This window comes from Eptesicus fuscus, chromosome 22 (genome assembly GCF_027574615.1).
Source record: "Eptesicus fuscus isolate TK198812 chromosome 22, DD_ASM_mEF_20220401, whole genome shotgun sequence".
NCBI classification, from domain to species: Eukaryota; Metazoa; Chordata; class Mammalia; order Chiroptera; family Vespertilionidae; genus Eptesicus; species Eptesicus fuscus.
In genome coordinates, this window is record NC_072494.1 from 10,251,735 (window position 1) to 10,271,902 (window position 20,168).

Here is a 20,168-nt window from a genome sequence, read left to right on the forward strand (position 1 = left end):
TTTTTTCTATTGATTTTTAGAGAGAGAGAGAAACATCGATGTGAGAGAGACACACATCAATCAGTTGCCTTCCTGCATGTGCCCCGACCAGGGCCGGGGATTGAACCTGCAACCCAGGTACTACATGCCCAGGACCTGGAATCAAACCCGCAACCCTTCGGTGTGTGGGCTGACACTCTAACCACTGAGCAACACTGGCCAGGGCTCTGAGAAGCTCTTTTGCCAACCTTTCCTAGGACTGACCATTCTCTGGTATCACAACTGCACCTTGCACATGATGTCATACCGAGTATTCCCAGGGCCTCGTCCAGGGCTTGGCATGAATTCACTCTATAGATATTGATTGAAGACCTACCATGTGCCAGGCACACTCCCAGACTTGCACTTGTTTGTTAAACAAGAGTCTTTAGCAAACGCTGACTCTGCAGTGACATGGGAGATACAAAATAAGGATGTGGCCATCTATTTGGCCGTTCCATGATTAGGTAGGGATGGGAGCAGTAGGTATGTTATGCTGCCTCAGTCAGCTCAGGCTGCTATAACAAATACCACTGACTGGGTGGCTTAGGCAAACACATTTCGTTCGCACAGTTCTGGAGGCTGGGAAGTACAAGATCAAGGTGCCCGAAGATTCTGTTCCTGGTGAACAGAATTTTAATCTTCTCCCATGCTGTGTCCTTTCCTGGCGGCAGGGAAGAGATCACCTCTCTGATGTCTTCTTATAAGGACATTAGTCCCATTCCTGTGGGCTCCATCCTCAGGACCTAATTATCGCCCCCTCCCCCACCCAAGGCAGGACAGAAAGAAGCTAGGAAAATTCCTTGGCAAGTGGAATGGGGAAACTGAGACAGATAGCTGAACAAACTGGCCGAGCAATTTACAGGCCAATATAGAAGGTCAGCAGGGTGGAAAGCCCCGGGTGCCCAGCAACAGGCAAAACTGGCACTGGACCTCACTCCCAGGATGGCCTCTCCTCCCCTGGCATTTCTCTGGTCATGCAGTTTAGACCCACCCCCCAACCTTTCCTATCACTGGTCATGCAGTTTAGACCCCCTCTGGCCTTTCCCTCCCTGGAGATAACGTCGAGGCCTCACTTGTATTTCAGCTCCAGGCCCAGAAAAGCAGCAAAGCCAGGCAGGTGATGACAGGATCCTCTGCAATGACTAATCAGTGGAGGCCAAAACCCTGCAAGGACACACCTGGAAAAGCTGATTAATATTCTATTGAGATCCTCCACTAAGACCTCCCCTTTAAAACACTCAAAAAACGAAGAACCCAATGAGTGTTCCCTTTCCTAGAAGTGTATCTTTCCCTCCCAGCCTTCTTCCCCCACAGGCATGCATCTTCTAAACTCTAAGGGACCCCAGGAGACTTGCAACCAGGGGAGCAAAGGGCAGCAGCAGCTCATCCTGGGCTAAACCCCTGAATCTGCCTCCAAGGCCCCCTCATCTCTGCCTCTCCACTGAGCTGGCAGCAGCTCCGCCTTGGCTCACTTCTCTCCCACAGATTCTAGAGCCTAAGCAGCCACGCCTGGTCTCTTTCCTGCCGCTTCTTCTATCCCAAGCCCTTTGTTTCACTGCCAAAATCACCTGGACTCATGTTGCGACATCTTTCCTGCACGAAGGGAAGAACCCACACACAACAGGCCAGCCAGAGGCAGACCTGCGCAGGGCCCTGTCCCTTTTCCCTTAACATTCCCAGAGACAATCTGGAGGATTCTATGGGATGGGAAGTGGGAAAAGAAAGGCAGGATGAGTGATCAGCATAAAGAAAGGCTTGGTGGCAAGAATGAATTAAACAATTTTAAACTTATGTTAGAACATAGATAACTTATAAGTTATCATTTTAACCATTTTTAGGTGTACAGTCTGGTGGCATTAGGTACATTCACATTGATGTGAATTTTTAATTGTTGAATTTGTAAGGGTCTCTTTCAGAAGGGCTCATACCTGGCTGATCACACATTTGTTAGTGGAAATAATGATGCATCAGAGTAAAAGCAGTGTTCCTCTCCCCAACTAGGGCAGTTTTCCCCACTAACATATGTGATTTGTTTTGCATATATTCATGAGGCTGTGGTTTTGGGGGACAGGGGGCGCCAGGGCTGCTTCCAGTATGTTTGAATCCTCTTTGTGAAGTTTTAAACAATGGACACTAATCCCCCCCATACTGGGCCTTTTGTATTCAAATCAAAAGCACAAAACCCTATTGTTGGGGGGGGGGAGAGGGGGAAGAGTCTTTATTGGCAACCAGTCTCCTCTACTTAAAGCACTAAATGTAGTCTCATGAGTACATTCCCTACAAGTACTGTAGCTATTAATCACGTGGGTGTTTTCTTTTTGTTTTGTAGTAGGTGTGTTTGTGGCAAGTGTTCTAATCAGTGCTATGGGCACCCGGAGATCGAAGAGAGTGGACTAGGGAAGGCGAGGCCCACCCAGCCCTGGGCAGGAGCAGAGGCCTGAGATCTGGGGTCCGGCCTTGCCACTTCCCTGCGAATCCCTGGGCCAGTCACCTGAACATGTGAGGCCTGGGTCCCATGCAGAGGTCGGATCCATGGCCTTTCAAGTCCTCCCATCTCCGTCCGTCGTCCTTGCTGCATAATTTTTAGCAGGGGCCTATCTGCTCATTGGTGGGGTACTCAGCTTGGGCCCGGCGGGGAACGTGCGTGCAGTTAGCCGAAGGGGACAGCAGACAAGCGTGGGTGACTCCACGGTGGCGTCCCGGAAAAGAGCTCAAATGATGGGATTTCCAGACCAGACTTTGCACCGCCAACTTTTAAAGGTCGGAGGAAAGTTTGTCGTGGGCGGGGGCCCGAGAGGAGGGCTGGGTGGGCTCCGCCGCCGCCTCCCCTTTAAGCGGGCGGCCCGCGCTCCCTCCGTTACCTGGCGCGGGGAGGGGCTTGGGAAAGTTTGTGTTTGTTGCTGGCAAAGCGCCCGATGGGAGGCGCGGGCGGGCGCTGCGGTTCTTCCCTTTTGCTTTCGGGAAGCGGCCGGGGCAGCAGGCTCGGCGCGGCGGGGCGGCGAGGCGCCCGGCTCCCGGTGCCCGCGGGCCGCAGGAGGGCGGAGGAAGGTGGGCGGGGGGCGGGCGCGAGGGGCGCACGCACGCCCGGCGCTGGGAGTGCGCGGCTGGCGCGGAGAGCGGAGCAGGCGCGCGGCCCAGGCGGAGGAGCGCTGACTCTGGAGCAGCCGGAGCTGGAGGCGGAGGAGCGGCGGCGGGGAAGGAGGCGGCGGCGGAGAGACGCTCCCGCCGGGCGAGCATGGGGCGCCCGGCGCCCAGGCCGCTGCTGCTGGCGCTCCTGTGGCTGGGTGAGTGCGCGCGGGTCTCGGCGGGGCGCGGGGGGGACCTGCGGGCCCCAGGGCGGGGGTTGGGGGACTCATGGGGCGCGGCTGTGGCGCGCGGCCTGGGGCGCCCAGGGTGCCGGGGCCGCGCTCTCGGGAGACCCGACGGGATACGCGGGCGGCGCTGCCCGGCGGGGAACCGCGCGGGGCCCCCAGAGCCAGGCGCGAACCCGCCCCGGCCACGCGCGGGATGTCAATCCCCGCTCTGCTAGGCCGAGCCTCGCCCCCCACACGTGCGCGGGGAGTGGCCCGTGACCGGCTGCCCCGGGCCCTCCCTACCTGTTGGCCGCTGGGAGCCCGACTCACCTTGAACTCCCGGGCCGGAAGGTGCCTGCGGTCCCTGGCTGGGATCCCCAGCTCGCGAGCGGAAATAGGCGCCTTTGATCTGCCCCGCCATCGCCGAGACCGGCTCACCCGCTCCTCACAGGCAAACCTAGGTTGAGTTGCCTTTCTGGGGGAGCGGGAGATCCTACCAACTTCCTTCTACGAAGGTCACAGGGTGGCCCAGGGCGCTGCCATGAAAATGGGTGCGCGAGCCCTTCTGTCCTGTTCTCTGTGGGTAGAGCGTCTGCCTCGGGCTTTTCTTTTATTTCTTCTGGAAGCTGCCTACCTCCATATTTACACACAAAGACCTGGGAGCCGTGGCTTCGCCAACTTTTCCTACCTGTTACTTTTGCTCCCTTCACTGTCTCCTGCCTTCCACCCTCCCCGAACCTTGGCACCTCTTGATAATTTGGCCTGGCACCCTCACCCCCCCCCCCAAGGAATTTTGGGTGGGTTTTTTCCCCCTCTCCATTTTCCTTTTATTCTATGCACACAGACACCATCTTCACATAGGTACGTCTGGTTATCTGAAATGGTTCCATTGCCATAACCATGTGGTTCTCCACCACCGAGGTACATGTGTTTTATTAAGGGCTCACCGTGGTACCCAGGGCTGACCCTTAAATGCCGGGATATTTTTGGATCCTTTGGGTCTGTGTCAACCAGAACAGAATGAATCCCGAGACCTGACCACGGGTTTCCTTCCAAGCCCCTTGAGAAGGCAAGGCGGTCAGAATCTTGCAGAGCGCTGGCGTGTGGTGTCTGTCCCGGCCGGGCCCCAGCTGTGCGCGGGGTAAGTGACTGCTCTGCACTTATGGTCGGAGGGTCCCAGTGGAGGCCTTGCACAGCCACTTCCGTCCTGCTGGCCTCAGGGGCTCACACGCCCCACCCGTGACTCCCGCTCTTGGGGGTGCCAGCCTTTCTAGCTGCTGTGTTTTCTTCCTTCACCTCCTAGGGGTCTTCTGGAACTCACTCCCCAAGAGAGCTGACCCAGTACCCTTCGTGTTGGCTGCCACTGTGTACAGAAAGCTTCCAGATCCTAGTGCTTTTGTTCTTTCCCTTTCACCCTGGGACCCGTGCAAGGTGTACGTGTGTGGTACGCTGCTGGTGGCCAATGGTTGCACAGACTGTGCACTGCCCAACTCCAGGAGTGGCGTGCACTTTATAGTCCGTGTGAGAATGACTCCCCCTAGAGTTGTACAGGTCACACCACAACCTGTATACCAGTGAAGGTGTTGGGGTCTGGTAGAAGTTTGAAAAAAATGCCCTTGAGTAACCCTGAAAAGAAGTCAGGCCAAAGAGAGACTGAACGTGGGGGGAGCACAGCTTGGGGAGTCTCGGTTGTGTACCAGTGTCTCCTGCCCTGACTGGGCATCTCATTCACTACACACAGGGGATGTGGTGTCACCAGCCAGTGCCTTTTCTCCTGACAGTTCCCCGAACTTGAACCCGATAACTCTGCCCCCACACTCTCCCTCGGTTGGCTTCCGCTGACCTCTGGGATGCCCTCCCTGTTGTACCACTCGAGCAAAATGTCCCGATGCCTGAAACTTGATCTGTTGATAAGCAAGATCATCTTTCCTCTTGTATTGCAACCCGGGCATAACCTTGCTGCCACTTTCTTTGACCTCCGCGTTCTCACTGACCCTCAGTTCTGTGGCTTTGCCCACATGGCGGGCTCCGGCTCCGTCCTGACCTCCCTGTTTGCACAGCTGCTCCTGTAGCCCAGGTCCTGATGCTTCTCCACACCACTGCGTGGAGGGCTTTTCCCCCCAGCTTCCCTTCTCAGTTCATTATTTCCCTAAAGGATGAGTTTTGGGAGGGCCCATCCTTTGCATGTAGGTTCTTTCTGACGTTCTTACACAGATTGGCTTCCCTTGTGTCCTCTGCCCTCTGGTCTCCTCTCTGATTCAGACACTTCATTCTAAGGAACCTGTTTGCGATCCTTCACGTGGTCTGTTGGTGAACCTTCTGGCTCTGTCGTTTCCCTTGGCCTTGGAATGCCCCTCCTGCTTCTCTGCTCTGGCCTGTGTTTTTCCTTCTCCTCCTAAAACTCAGCTTCCTCCATGAAGCTTCCCTCACGAACTTGCCATCCCATCAGCATCCACTCAGCTTCACGGAGCAAGTTTTCACTCGTGGTGCCTGTGTCTGACCCATCCTGTTTATCCATTCAGTACAGCATTTCTCAAGTGTCCATTAGAGTCCACAAGTGTCCGGACAGATGCCGCACTGAGTGACCCGTGGGGGTGGGTGGGCAGGTAATAAAACAGCCAGCTATAGAACAGAATGAAATGCCTGCATAGAAACCAAGTGCTGGTCGGAAGCAAGGAAGAGGACGATTCCTTTGGCGTGGGATTGGAGTTGATTTTGCTAAAGAGGTGGTATTGGAGCTGAGCCTTGAGGACAAGAAGAATTTTGAAAGAAAGGATGGAAGGGCATTGAAAAGACACCCTGTGTGGATGAGGGAAGGTGCGTGGCTCTTCAGAGATGGCATGGAAGGAAGGTCCGTGTAGCGAGGTGGGAGGAGGGGATATAATGGGAGAGCAAGCTGGAAAGCTGGGGTTGGGGTGGATGCTGAGGGCTTCTTGTGCTGTGCTGAGAAGTCTGGACCATGAGGGGTTGGGTTTGCTGGCCCTGTGCGTGCTGCCACCTTCCCGCTTATTTAGCTCACTGTACGCAGTTCTCTGTTCCTGGCCGCAATCCCCACTCTGATTATACCCTCCTGTGGGCAGGCACCACGCTGGTCTTGTTCACTATTGTATCCCTGTTACTAATAGGGTGCCTGGCGCATAGTAGGTATTCGATATACCTTGGCTCTGGATACCTGTATGTATCCCTTTATCTGTGGGTAATGGGTAGCCATGGAAAGTTCACAGGACATGGCAGTCTGATTGAGGAGGGTAAGTCCTCTCTAGTATGCAGCATGAATTAGAGAAGGGAAGGTATGGAGATTGTGGAGGGAGGTTAATATATTTTTAATTTGTGTCTTTTAAAAAAATATTTGCCAAATCCACTGAAGTAGTTTTTAAATGACAAAAGCATTGCGTCTACATTTTAAAACTCACCTAACATAGAAGGGCATTAATTAGGCAGGCCAGGCTGCTCTCACAAATAGACTCAAAGCACAGAGCCTCAGACAATAGAAGTGTCTTTCTTGGCAGGCCCGAGGGGATGTTTCAGGTGAAAAGGTTGGGTGGGACCCCTCCTCCACACAGCCATTCTGGCTACCAGGCTGATGGCAGTTCATAGTCTTCAACCCATAGTTTCTTTTTTTTAAAAATATTTTTATTGATTTCAGAGAGGAAGGGAGAGGGATAGAGAGAAACATCAATGATGAGAGAAATCATTGATTGGCTGCCTCCTGCATGCCCCCTACTGGGGGGATCGAGCCTGCAACCCGGGCATGTACCCTTGGCCGGAATCGAACCTGGGATCCTTTAGTCCACAGGCTGACGCTCTATCCACTGAGCCAAACCAGCTAGGGCCGTGGTCGGCAAACTGTGGCTTGTGAGCCACATGCGGCTCTTTGGCCTCTTGAGTGTGGCTCTTCCACAAAATACCACGGCCTGGGCGAGTCTGTTTTGAAGAAGTGGCGTTAGAAGAAGTTTAAGTTTAAAAATTTGGCTCTCAAAAGAAATTTCAATCGTTGTACTGTTGATATTTGGCTCTGTTGACTAATGAGTTTGCCGACCACTGAGCTAGGGCAACCAGTTTCTAAGGTCCCTTTGGTTGTCATCACCATCTTTCCAGCCCCATAAAGGGGAAAAGGGCATGGAGGAGTCCACGGAGGCCTCACGGCCAAGCTTGGAAGTGGCACCCATCATTTCTGCACACATTCCGTTCCTTTGAATTCAGTAGCTGCAAGGGAAGCTGACACATGCAGAGTCGCCTGGCAGCCGTGTGCCAGCTACTGTGGAAGACGAGAAGAACAGATTTGGGAGGACAACGAGCAGTCTCTGTGTCAGTTATAAAGGATATAAGGTAAAAAAAATATATAGAAAAGCGCCCACCCTCCCACTGCCCAGGCATAGCACTCCTGTGTAAGGTACCTGTGTCCGTGTACTGAATGTTCTGCTTGCTCTCTCTCAGAGCTTCTACACAGGGCTCTGCACCTATACAGGCACAGAGTGAAAATAGCAGCTACTGACCTAGTGCGTGCAGACAAGCATCAGGCTCTTACGTGTATTTTCTTATTTAATCCTCGCAACAACACTCGGAGGAAGGTACCGTTATTCCCTCCATATTCCAGGTGAGGAAACTGGTGCCCAGAGAAGTGAAGGCACGTGTCTGGAGTCCTCCCGGGACTCCATGCTGACTCTGCTAAGGAGAAGTTGGCTTATGGGCCCCATCACCTAATGCTGTGTATTTCTTGAGGTTAGTTTAGGTGGAAAGGGGTGACAGTGGTGTTTGAAAGCAAACGTGGGGTTCAAAATAACAGGGTCTGGGGTGAGCGCAGCCCAGACACAATTCCTGCAACCCCATGGCGGGTCACCGCCCCTTCTCCGAGGACAGGGACCGAAAGGCAGCTTTCTCCAGAAAGCGCGGAAGCAGGAGGCCTGGCAGGAGGAACTCCCGTGCATTCATCCCGCCTAGCGGTCTTTGAAGTGCTGTGGCCTTCAGAGATTCCTTGGCACTCATTTTAGCCTTGTTAACAGAATTCCTGTATCTGCCAAGCTGATTAATGCCTGCCCTGGCTGTAATTATTCTTATTAGCCTGCTGAATAGGAGCTCTCGCCGTCAGTGCTCATTCCTTACCAGGCAGCCGGGCTGGTCCGCGTGTATATGGCTATTCTGTTTTAGTGACGGAGTGCTGAGCGCATTTTAACCCCGGAGATCGAACGTAGGTTTTCATATCGGCGCCGTGTCTGGCAGTTAAATAAGGTGTGCGCGCGTCTGTCAGTGTGTGACTGCACCTCACTTTATCAAGCGAAGTTGGGGTGGGAGAGCTGTCAGGGCATTTTATAGCTCTGCTGTTTAATTGCATGGGTTTCTTAAAGGCAGGATAGCAAGGCCATTTGACGCTCTGCGTTGGGAAAAGAACTTGAACTGGCAAAAATCCTCCATAATTTATCTTCTGGAAGAGGCCAAGTGCTGCATTTGGCACAGCCGGTGGTTTTTTAAGATCTTGGAAGATTTCCCCCCAAAACCAACTGTAGTCTTTGGGAAGCAACGCGATTAGACCCAGTCACTGCTGCTGCCCTGGGCCGGTGCGTAGACGAGAGGTAATGACGCTGTGTACACGTCTGCGTTCTTCAAATGCTGATTTCGCCACAATGCTCCCTGAGTGTTGGTGCGAGATTGTGGCATCGCTAAGCGGCATGATTCAAGTTTAAATACGATGCGCTGGGACCTTAATTGCGTCCTGCCTCGCACCTTTCTAAGCAGCCGGAATGTGAAAGCGTTTACATCACTCAGTGTAATTCAGGGGATGGAGTAACACTCTGGCTGGCCTAGGAGGAGTCTGGCTGAGAACCATGCTTGAGGGTTCAGGGCACATTTCAGAATGGGTGCTACCTTTGAATCCTAATAAAGCCCTAACCGGTTTGGCTCAGGGCATAGAGCGTCGGTCTGCAGACTCAAGGGTCCCAGGTTCGATTCCGGTCAAGGGCATGTACCTGGGTTGCGGGCACATCCCCAGTAGGGGGTGTGCAGGAGGCAGCTGATGGATGTTTCTCTCTCATCGATATTTCTAACTCTTTATCCCTCTCCCTTCATCTCTGTAAAAAAAATCAATAAAATATATTTTAAAAAAAATAGAGGCAGTGTGCAGACAGACGGGTTACTTTGCAGGCGCTACAAGTGACACCAAGCCAAGAACATCCTGATCATGGCTCTTCCTCGTTTTTCGTTAGAACTGGATTGGGCCAGGACTTCCCGGCTTTTGTGCCGTGGTAAGGACCTGCCGGGGTTTCAGGTGGGTTGTATGTGTGTCCCACTTACCGATGCCTTCAGCCCCCGGAGCTGACAGGTCAGAGCTGCCCCTAAACCAGACACTGTGGCTACCCCAAGAGCCATACAGATGTGGTCACTTCCTGTGTGTGCTGTGATTTGATGGAGGTTGGCAGTTAAGTCTTTTACCTGGTGAATCACAGCCCTTAGCCCCAACCTGGCCTTGAGATATGAGCTGTTTGAGGATGGATGTGGAGAAGCTCGGTGACCTGGAGAGTGGTCATTTATTCACTCAGTTAACACTGAGAATGTTCACTAACCCTGGCCAGGCGTTGTCCCGAGTGCCGGAGATTCTGCCGTGAACAGAGCTGACTCAGATCTGCCCTCCAAGGTGGGGCAGGATGCACCAGACCCGTGGTGGTTGTTGTTGCCAGAATGTGCCGCACCACCTGGATGATGGAGGTGAGGGTCAAGGTCAGGTTCTTGGGAATGCCTGCTGGGGAACAGGAAATGGAAGGAAGAGCTCTGGAAGGAGTGGCCAGAGGATGGCAGGAGAACCAGGAGAGCGCTCGGTAGAGGCCAAGCAGAGATGAGAGTGAGTAGACTTGTTAAAGCAGGATTGGTCAAATGCTGCTGTAAAATCAGAGAGATCACGGCAAAGGGTAGCCTTGGATTTGGCGACTGAAGAGGAGGGAAGTGAGGTTGTAAGCAGATCCCCGGGGGATTCGAACGATCGCTCAAGTTTGAGATGCCCTGGTCTGGATGAGTGCCCGACACACCGATTATTTGGTGGCCTGGGCTTCCTGGGCGAACTGTGAGGCCAAGGCCATGGTCAGAGTCAGAACGAGAGGAGTGTGGGTGGGTGGGCTCCGTGGGAATGTGGAGCCATTCAATTAGCCATGAGGATGGGTCGGCTTAGGTCTGTAGTGGAGGCAGCCAGCCTGGTTCCTGACTTGATCCCACCAAGTTTGGCAGCCCGGGATCACATGGTGTGGTCTCTCCATGCCATGAGGGTGGGAGGATGAAGGATGCAGGAATCTGTAGGGAGCTGCCTCATGGAGACGGTTGGCCAAGGAGTCCAGGTGGGAGAGGCAGGTGAGTGAGGCTGGAAGGGCTGATAAATGGTAGATGGTTTGAAGGGCCAGAGGGCATTGATGAGGGTGAAAAAGCATATTCGGAGGCACAAGGGAGTGGGTGGGCCAGGAAGGTAGGCGGTGAGGACCAAAAGAAGCAACGTCTGCATCCAGGGTCTTGGGAGAGGAATCGGAGGGGTAGTAGGCTGGGCGGGCAGGAGCCAAAATAAACATCCAGAGTCTTCACCTCTCATGTCCTTTTGGCCAATGTGTCTCTAAATAATACCTGACTGGGTTGGGCGTGAGCAGATTAGGAGACAGAGGTCTCACTTTTTAGAAGCATCAGTCCCAGGTATTGTAGGGGAAAGGTATGGCTAAGATGAGCTGGGGTTTGGGGACAGGTGTGCTGAGGAGGAACCAACCTCCCTAAGAAATTCCTTCCTACCTTTTACATAGCTCTTACGTTACGCCAGACACCGCACTTTCCATATATTAACTCATTTAGTAGGTTTCAAAGCCCCACGAGGTCGGTACTGTTGCCCCCATTTGATAGATGAGGAAACTGAGTCACGGAGGGGTGGAGGAATCTGCTCAAGGTCACTCAGTTAGTGGCAGCGCTGCTGGGTGGGATTTAAACGCAGTTGGCGGGGTCCAGATCTGAGCCCATAACCGCAGCACCCTGCTCCACCTCTTCATTAGTCTAGCTATTCAGAGTCAAACATGTGTTTGCAAACCTAGAAAGGAATTGATACAATTAGCCACAATGTGAGAACATTTGTTTCCTCGCATTCTGAAACAGGAGGCTTGGATTCCGGCCCTGGATCTTCCACTCGCTAGTTTTGTGACCTTGGACGCATTGAAAAATAGCTCTTCGCCTCTGGAACGTCAGCGGCTGGACCAGCAGCCGACCCCCGAAGGTCCCCTTCCGTCTCCGGAACTCTTTGAGTCCACGCCGACCCCTGCTGTGGGCCATATGGGCTGTTTGGTCCAGCCCTGGCTCCGGGCCCATCTTCCCCAGCCTCCCTCCCGTCTGCAGCCTGCGCTCCTTATCTCTCACCTGCCTGGCACCTCTCTACAGCCGGGCGGGGGCCTCGGAGGGCCCTGGGAATTGTTTGTCATTCTGTCACTATCAGCAGCTGCTTCCTCCTTCCAGCCCAGTCCCTGCGCTGGGAGACGGCATCTCTCCCCACCCCCGGGGTTCTCTAGGCTACGGAGGTGTCCCCACCACCAGGCGGACTTCTGGGAAAGGTCAAAGAAGCGATAGAGCCAGCGAGGCGTTTCTAGGAGACGGACTGTTTCTTATTACTGACTTTGGGGCAAGTTTTGTTGAGGACATGGGCCGTGAGTAAGCTGGGGGTGAGTAACCGAGGCCCAGCCCTCAGGAGCGGGACTGGGTGTTCTTCCACACGCGGCCCTCGAGTCCACGGAAGAGCCTGCCAGACGTTGATGCCCGATAAGCTCTCCTTTTTTTTTTTTTTTTTTGTTAATCCTCACCCAAGGAAATTTTTCCCCATAGATTTTTATTTTTTTAAATTTTTAAATATATTTTATTGACTTTTCACAGAGAGGAAGGGAGAGGGATAGAGAGTTAGAAACATCGATCAGCTGCCTCCTGCACACACTCCCCTCCCCCCCCCTCACTGGGGATGTGCCTGCAACCAAGGTACATGCCCTTGACCGGAATCGAACCTGGGACCTTTCAGTCTGAAGGCCGATGCTCTATCCACTGAGCCAAACCGGTTAGGGCTCCCCATAGATTTTTAGAGAGAGTGGAAGGGAGGGGGAGAGAGAGAGAGAAACATTGATGTGAGAGAGACACATCGATTGGTTGCCTCCCGCACGCACCCTGACTGGGACAGGGGTTCGAGCCCGCAACCGAGGTACGCGCCCTTGACTGGAATCAAACTGTGGACCCTTGAGCCTGCAGGTTGGTGCTCTAACCACTGAGAAACCCAGCCAGGGTGGCTCTCCTTTTCCTAATACGCCCCAGACGAGGGCGAGAAGACAGATGGCTTCAGGTGTGTCCCAGTGTCTCCTCAAGGGCAGGGGCGTTGACATGCAGACGTCTCCCACCCGTGGTCTTCATCGGCTAAGAAACGTGCTCCCCGTGATGGGGACTTGCTTCCTTTTTATCTCTGAGTCTGAACGGGGAAGGTTCAAAATGGTGTTGGAGGCAATGACAACCAGAAGGATCCAACCGGGAAAACCTCCGTTCTGCTGGGAACCCGTGCCTGCAAACCCAGTCGCCGGCGCACCCGCTACTTCGAGGTGCAGCCAGATGCCGACCAGGGACGTTCTCTCGCGCGTCCCGGATGCAGACATTCTCGCGGCTTCTTAGGAGCCCTCTCCGAGAGAGTCCCGGCTGTGTTTTGTGTTTGGCGTGGCTCTCCTCCGCCTTTGGCCATTCTGGGGGTGCAGGGGTGGCCAGTGCTTCCCAAGTGCTCTGCCCCCTCCAGGATGTCCTGGGCACCGAAGACCCGCGGGTCTGGCGTCTGTCCAGGGTGCTGCTGCTTTGCTTATGCTGCAGAGGGGAGTTCAAAACAAAACAGCTTTTGGCATAGCTATTCATTTTTCCATTTTCTGCAGCCTGGCACGTCCAGTGTTTTCTTATTTATTAGAAGGCATTATAGTCCATCATCTCTGACGGACAGATCCATGCAGCCAGTTCCAAGTGAAGACCAAGCATAGCGCCTGGCACAGGGTGGCCGCTGAGTCATGTTGCTCAAAGGCACAAATGGATGCCCCGCTGTTACCCGAGGCTGCAGGCCGAGACACCCCTCCTTGTCCTGGGGGGGTCTCCGTTTTCAGTACTTGAGCAGCATTTAGGGAGCCTTTGCCACGTTCCCGACACCGTGGGAGACGACAAGGGGATCAGGAAATGCAGTCCAGTTATACTGAACAGCGGAAGGGGTGGCTCGTGCTTGTTTCGCATCCGAGCGGATGCATTTTTAGGGAGCTGTGCAGATGGGGCTGTCGGGATTATGGGGGTGAAACGGAGGCCTGGGGCTGACAGGAAGGAAGGCCTTTCATGGAGCAGGTGGGACTGGGAAGTGGTGTGAGCCGGGAGCAGGAAAAGCATCTCAGGTACGGAAATGGCCCGTGGTGGGCAGGAGTAGATCAGCGTGTTTGGGTTGGTGTCGCGTTTGGGGATTAGCTGGAACCGTGAGAGAGACCCCGGGGATGTACTGAACCCTGAGGAGGGAGGCTGGCGGAGAGGAGGAAGGTGAGCAGTCACCCTGCAAGGTGTCGTCAGCGCCCGCAGAGCAGCTAAGAGCCCACGCGCGCTGGCGAGGCCGGTGAGGTCTGCCGGGGCTCACAGGAAGCTCGCCTGCTAAATGAAGGTGGTGCATCAGGCCATAATCCTATTTTTGGTTGTTTCCTTACAAGGAAAATGGCTCATAAAACAATTACTGATGTTCCCCTTAGGTAGTTGATCAGAGCATTTCTTCTAAGAACTATCACCTGGTAAGAGGCACGGGTAAGTTTCAGAGGAAGAATGGGGGATTTTAGATGGGTTTTCTGTGGAAACAAGCTCTATACAATCATGTGGTCTATTCATCCGGGTCCTACTTTAATAACAATTTATCCCACAAGCAAGTTTCCTCTGAAACAACAGGATGCGTCCCGAAAGCTTCATGTCTTTCCTGGCTCCGTAAGTAACCGGGGAGGGTACCCCTGATCCCGCACCTCAAGGTGGTATATACTGCCCAGGTGTCCCCTCAGGGACCCAAGGCCTAAGGGAGTTACCACACAGCAGGATGGGAGCTTGGTCCTAAGAAAACAGCAGTGATGGTGGCAAGCTTGCTGTTCTGTCCAGCGTGGTCACTGAAGGCATTTGGACCTCAAAACCAAGAGGTGTGGAGCCCGGCCGGCGTGGCTCAGTGGTTGAGCATCGACCTATGAACCAGGAGGTCACAGTTCGATTCCCAGTCAGGCCACATGCCCAGGGTGCGGGCTCGATCCCCAGGGTGGGGTGTGCAGGAGGGAGCCGATCTATGATTCTCTCTCATCATTGATGTTTCTGTCTCTCCCTCCCTCGTCCTTCCTCTCTGAAATCAATGCAAATATATTTTAAAAACAACACACAAGTGTGGAAACTGAGCACACCGTCTGATTTTGACGACTCCTTGAAGTTTTCCCAAGTGCCCCTCATTCCATGTCCTTGGAAACGACTGGATAATCTACGCCCGAGTTGCCCCTCTTTTGTTTTTGGTTTATCTCGGAACGATTTCCATTGGGAACTGAAGTCAAGCTTCACTTCCGGGAGGCAGGGGGACCCGTTCCGAGCCGGGTGCTGCTGCCCGTGGCACGGGCCAGCCTGTGCCAGTTCCTTCGCCGTGGGCTCACTGAGCCGCGTGCCTTCAGCGCACAGCCGTGGACTAGAATGCTCTGACGGTTAGGGTGAGTGCTGGGCCTCCTAGCCCCCAGGGTAAGCACCCTGACCGCAGGACCATGTCTGTTTGTATCTCGATGCCTAGGAACTCAAGTCTTTGAATGAGACTCATTTCTACATAGATTTATCTCACGTATACTTCTACGTCTGTAACATATACAATATGTGACGTATATGAAGTCTGTATATAAAATCGTGGGCCTTAAGTCATAAAGGGGGCAGAGGTTAGGATGTGTTCTTACTATCTTCAGAAGGTGTGCTTACTGTCCTTTTATTAGTATTTCCGAAAGGATTGCTGGTCACTTCCTTCCTAAGGCGTATATTTGTGGGGTCGGGTAGGAGAAAATGGAGTCTGCCATGAACACAGGGCTGAGACGGTCTCCATTCTTCCTCGGCTTCTTCCTTGGCAGCTCCCGGGAAAGACAAACAACTCATGGCTTCTCCTCATTGTCTCTCCTCACCCTCCACCCCTTCCTCGCTTTGTGCGGGTGACACAACCTCTCCCATCCCCTCTGGCACCGCTCCCTTCTGGGCCACACTTGGTTGTTCACGGGGAGGAGGAGCAGAGGTCTTCAGGTCCAGCGTGCGCCCAGGGCCCTGTGGCTCAGTGCCTCCGGACCGCAGCCCTCCCGCTGGTCCTCACTGTTGTAGCAGCAGCCGGCTCTGGCCACATGGAGGGAAGGGGCAGGGATGCTGCGGCCGGCTGCCTCGTTCATTGCCTCTGGTCATTCTCAGCGCCCTGCTTGACGTTATCCCAGAGCTCTGGGCCCACGAGGACAGCCCCTCGACTCCTGTGGATGCCGGTCTCGATGTGGAGGTGTGACATACACAGGAAGAGCCGTGGCATCGCAGGAGTGTCCAGGGATTGTTAGGGGGAAAGTGCTGAAAGCTTGGAGAACATTCTGGGCTAATTTAGACAGAGGTGCTCTTGCAGACTAGGTAGGACGACCGACGTAATCCTCTAAACCTATTTGTATCACCACCTGTGTCTCCTCTCTACCTGGACATCCATTCTTGGGCTTTAGTGGCCTGTCTGGATTGGGAACCTTTTGTAAGATCTAGCACCCAGCTCATTGGCTTCTCAAGCCCCAAAGAAGAGTGACAATAAAACTGACGGGGTGAAATGTGGGGTTTGGAACATTGAGGTTGCATCACGTCCGGGGTACTGAGAACTGCTCTCTGGACTGATGTCTGTTTCTCTCACTTTCTGTGATGAGCTTAGCAAAGAGCTTTGACAATTCATTGACGAGGAGCCATTTCTGATATAAATGAGACTAATGACTCCTGTTATAACCCACGTGGGTGATGATCCCGGGATCGATTCCAGTTTGCAGAAGCTCGTGCAGTCATGACATCACCAGGCATGTCGCTGGGCTGGGAACGTGATGATGAGCAGGGAACCAGCCATCTGCCCCTTCAAGGGGCTCACAGTCCAGCAAGGGAGGCAGACATGCCCGGGTGATCCTGGCAGCCGTGCCCATTGACCCTCAGCGGGCACATTCCGAACTCCACCTGGGCCGGGACTGAGCCTGGGGGCGGATCAGGAGTGGCTTCTGCAAGGTGGATGCGCGTGAGTGCGTTACGTCTGGACTAAGTAGGTTTTTGTTGGGCAGAGACGGGCTGGGTTATTGGTTTCAGCCAAGGGAAGAACACGGGAAAGAAATACAGCCTGTCCAACCTCCCCGCCCCCCCCCACCAACCAAAGGCCCAATTCAAACGTTGACAATGCACGAAGCTTTTCACCAATCCATTTGGGTGGGCACACCCTCCCTTTGAATTCCATGCCACTGGTTCGTGTCTCTCTTTGGTTCCTTATATCCTTCCTTACATCACAGTTTCTAAGTGCACCTCTGACCCTCAACACATCACACATACGTCCCTCAAAAGAAGATGCAGGGGCCGGTTTGCCTCTCCCAGGCATCATCTGGCACTGGGGCTGCTTGCTCAATATTGTTTGTTGAATGAGTAGCATTCTATGTGTCTAGTGTGTGTCAGGGAGGTCTTAGCTGAACCTTAAAAAAAAAAAAATGATTATAAGGCCTGCTCTGGTAGAACCTATTTGCGTTCAGATGGGATTTTGAAGTCCTGCCACATGTGACTTCATTGCGCATTCTCTGCTGGCCGTGACTTGTTCGGTGCGCACACTGCTGCATGTTCATCGCTTAGGGACTGTCTAGAAGCTGGCACAGCCCCTCCCTGCCAGGCCTCTCGGTGGCAGACGGGAAGAGACAAAGGTTTTTCATTAGTTGAGTCAGATACGCCAAGAAAGGCCCCATAAAGCTTTACAAGTTTGACCTCCGTGCTCAGTTCTAGCTCGCAGCGGCCTGGGAGCTAGCTCCCTGTGGAGATCCCTAGGCCTTCGGTCTCTCTTAAAGGCCCGGTAAGGTTTCAGGCGAGGGGACTCGGGTGTCCTTTTATAAGGCAAGCTGAAATACCACGAGCTCTTTCGTGTCAGTATTTCAGCTCTGCCTGGACCCCTGGATTCAAAACTGCCAATCTTTCCAAACGGCTCCGATTGGAACGTTCAGGCTGTTTGCTTCTAGGCCGCTCAGCGAGACGATAAAATGTGAGCGGTGGCCAAAACCCTTGGCCTGGACTCTGCAGGTCTTGATTTAGAATCATGTGGGTGATAACCCAAGAAATAAAATCGATTTCCCATGGATACCATGAGGGGGTGGGAGAGGGTAGATAAATTCAGTTTAGCCTTTATTAGCTCGTCTCTCTTAGATGCCTCACGGTTGCCAATCCTGCTTATTGAACGCAACGTCGCGGGAATAGGTTACCTTGGAAAACGTGCCTGACTTTCCTGGCCTGCCCCCACCCATTGCCATGGCTGAAGAACGTCGGAGGCATTTCATTATCTTTGCGGGTACTTCAAAGGCAGGCAGATGTTCATCTGGAAGGAGTGGCCTCTTGATTATCAATTATCTGTACCGCCGAAAAGTCAGAGCCTTGAGCTGCCAACAGCCCTCCTACACGGCTCTGGAAGAAAGTTCCCTTTACCTCTTTTGCATATGAAAGTGGGAGATGTTAGAGTTAGTCTTGCTTAAAATAACGAAGGTAGTATCTCAGGGGAAAAAAAAAATTGAAGAACCTGGAAGGTATTTTTAACAGTCCCATTTCTCTATTTCTCTCGCCTACCTACTTCATCTTGAGAATTAATACTTCTTCTCTTAGTAACTCATTTCTGTTACTCTGCTGCCGATTTGGTTCCATGGCCCTTGGAGAATTTGAAAGGTTTTATAGGGAATTTCAAGCTTTCTCCTTCCTCTTCAGAGCAAAGACACAGTCAACAGGAGGTGCTAATGTCAGCAGCACAGTTGAAGGCCTTGACTGTGCAGTGTGTAGACGGCCCAGATAAACTTGGGTGTAGGCTCCCCACTTAATAGCTGTTATGACCTTCAGCAAGTTGATTCACTTCCCTGAGTCTCCGTTTCAGACCTCTGTTTCCTCAGTTCTATGATAGAGGTGGCATCTTAGGACCTTCCTTATGGTCCTGTTCCGTGGATTCATTACGATGAATTATGAATAGTTGCTACCTCAGTGCATGGCATATAAGGGAGATGCAGTATATTAGTATTCCAGTCTTATTGTTGACAGATATTTGATGATGAGTCAAAGTGAACACATTACTAAATAAGTAAGTACTTAAGAGATGCTTACATGATTTTTAGCTGAAATGGATTCTTTGATTAATCAAGTATTTTTTTTTTATCATGCCCCTCTGCCTTCTGTTAGTTTATTTGTTATCCATTCTGTCATTTTCATGGTTATTCTAGGGAATAGAACATGGTTTGTGGACATAATGTCTACCAGTGGCCCTATTTATTCCACTCTTTCCCTCACTTTTTGTGCTGTTGATGTCACATATTTTAATTGTGCATATATTTTAAGTTCCAGAAGAATTACTGGTGGTGTAGCATAGCATCAGTAATCAGTAGACTTACCCACATACTCATCCTTTCTCCTGCTCTTTATGCCTGTCTACTCTACTACCTTTCTTTCTATTTGAAGAACCGCCTTTGGTATTTCTTTTTGTTATTTTTATAGTACCATTTCTTTTTATTAATTCTCTTCCCCTTGTTGAAAGTTGGTGGAAAGCATATTTATATTACTTTTTTTTTTTAAGGATGTTTTCTGTGTAGAATTTGAGGTTGGCTGTTTTCTTTCATCACTTGCAAGATGCCATTCCATGGTCTTACGAGCATCTTATCTGTTGAAAGTCAGCTGTCAGTGTGCTGTTGCTCCCTTCTCTGCCTGTCAGCAGTTTTACCGTGATGTGCCTAGGTGTGGTTTTCCTTGTGTCTATACTGCTTATGATACATAGCACTTCTTTTTCTTTTCTTTCTTTTTTTTTTAATTGATTTTAGAGAGAGAGAGAGAGAGAAGAGAGGGAGGGAGAGAGAGAGAGAGGGAAAACATCAGTTGGTTGCCTCCTGCACGCACCACAACCAGCGATGGCATCCGCCACCTTTTGGTGTACGGTACAATGCTCCAACCAACTGAGCCACACCACCAGGGAGGTACATAGCACCTCTTGAATCTGTGGTATGCTGTCTATTGTTGATTTTAGAAACCTCTTAACCATTATGTCTTCAAAAATGAACTCTGCCTAATTCTACCACATTCCTTCTTCTCCTGGGACTATTACACATGTCTGAGCTTTTTTTTTTACACTGTCTCCCATGTGTCTCTTAGATTCTTTTCTGTATTTTCATCCTTTTTTTTGCACCCTGGGCTTCAGTTTGGATAAGTTATACTGACTTCTTTTCTACCTCACCGAATCTGCTAGCAAATCCATTTATCGAGCTCTTTTTTTTTTAAAATATATTTTATTGATTTTTTATAGAGAGGAAGGGAGAGGGGGAGAGAGCCAGAAACATCGATGAGAGAGAAACATCAATCAGCTGCCTCCTGCACACCCCCCACTGGGGACGTGCCCGCAACCAAGGCACACGCCCCCGACTGGAACCGAACCTGGGACCCTTGAGTCCGCAGGCCAACGCTCTATTCACTGAGCCAAACCAGTTAAGGCAATCGAGCTCTTAATTTCAGATATTACATCTATGTTTTTAGTTCTAAAATTTCAATAGATTTTAGTTAAGAGGTGAAATCCTCTCGTCTTTTTCTTTAGCAAACTAGGTGGAGTTA

General features: G+C 52.1%; 1 protein-coding gene across 1 annotated transcript in view; it reads left to right on the forward strand.

Moving 5' to 3' along the window:
* The first annotated feature begins 3,088 nt into the window (after positions 1-3,088).
* PTGFRN (prostaglandin F2 receptor inhibitor) overlaps positions 3,089-20,168 on the forward strand; it is a 55,065-nt gene continuing 37,985 nt past the window's right edge. The window contains exon 1 of the mRNA XM_054711543.1: positions 3,089-3,305. Coding sequence (XP_054567518.1) covers positions 3,257-3,305 — 49 coding nt within the window. The 5' untranslated portion in view covers positions 3,089-3,256. The remainder of the gene's footprint in view (positions 3,306-20,168) is intronic.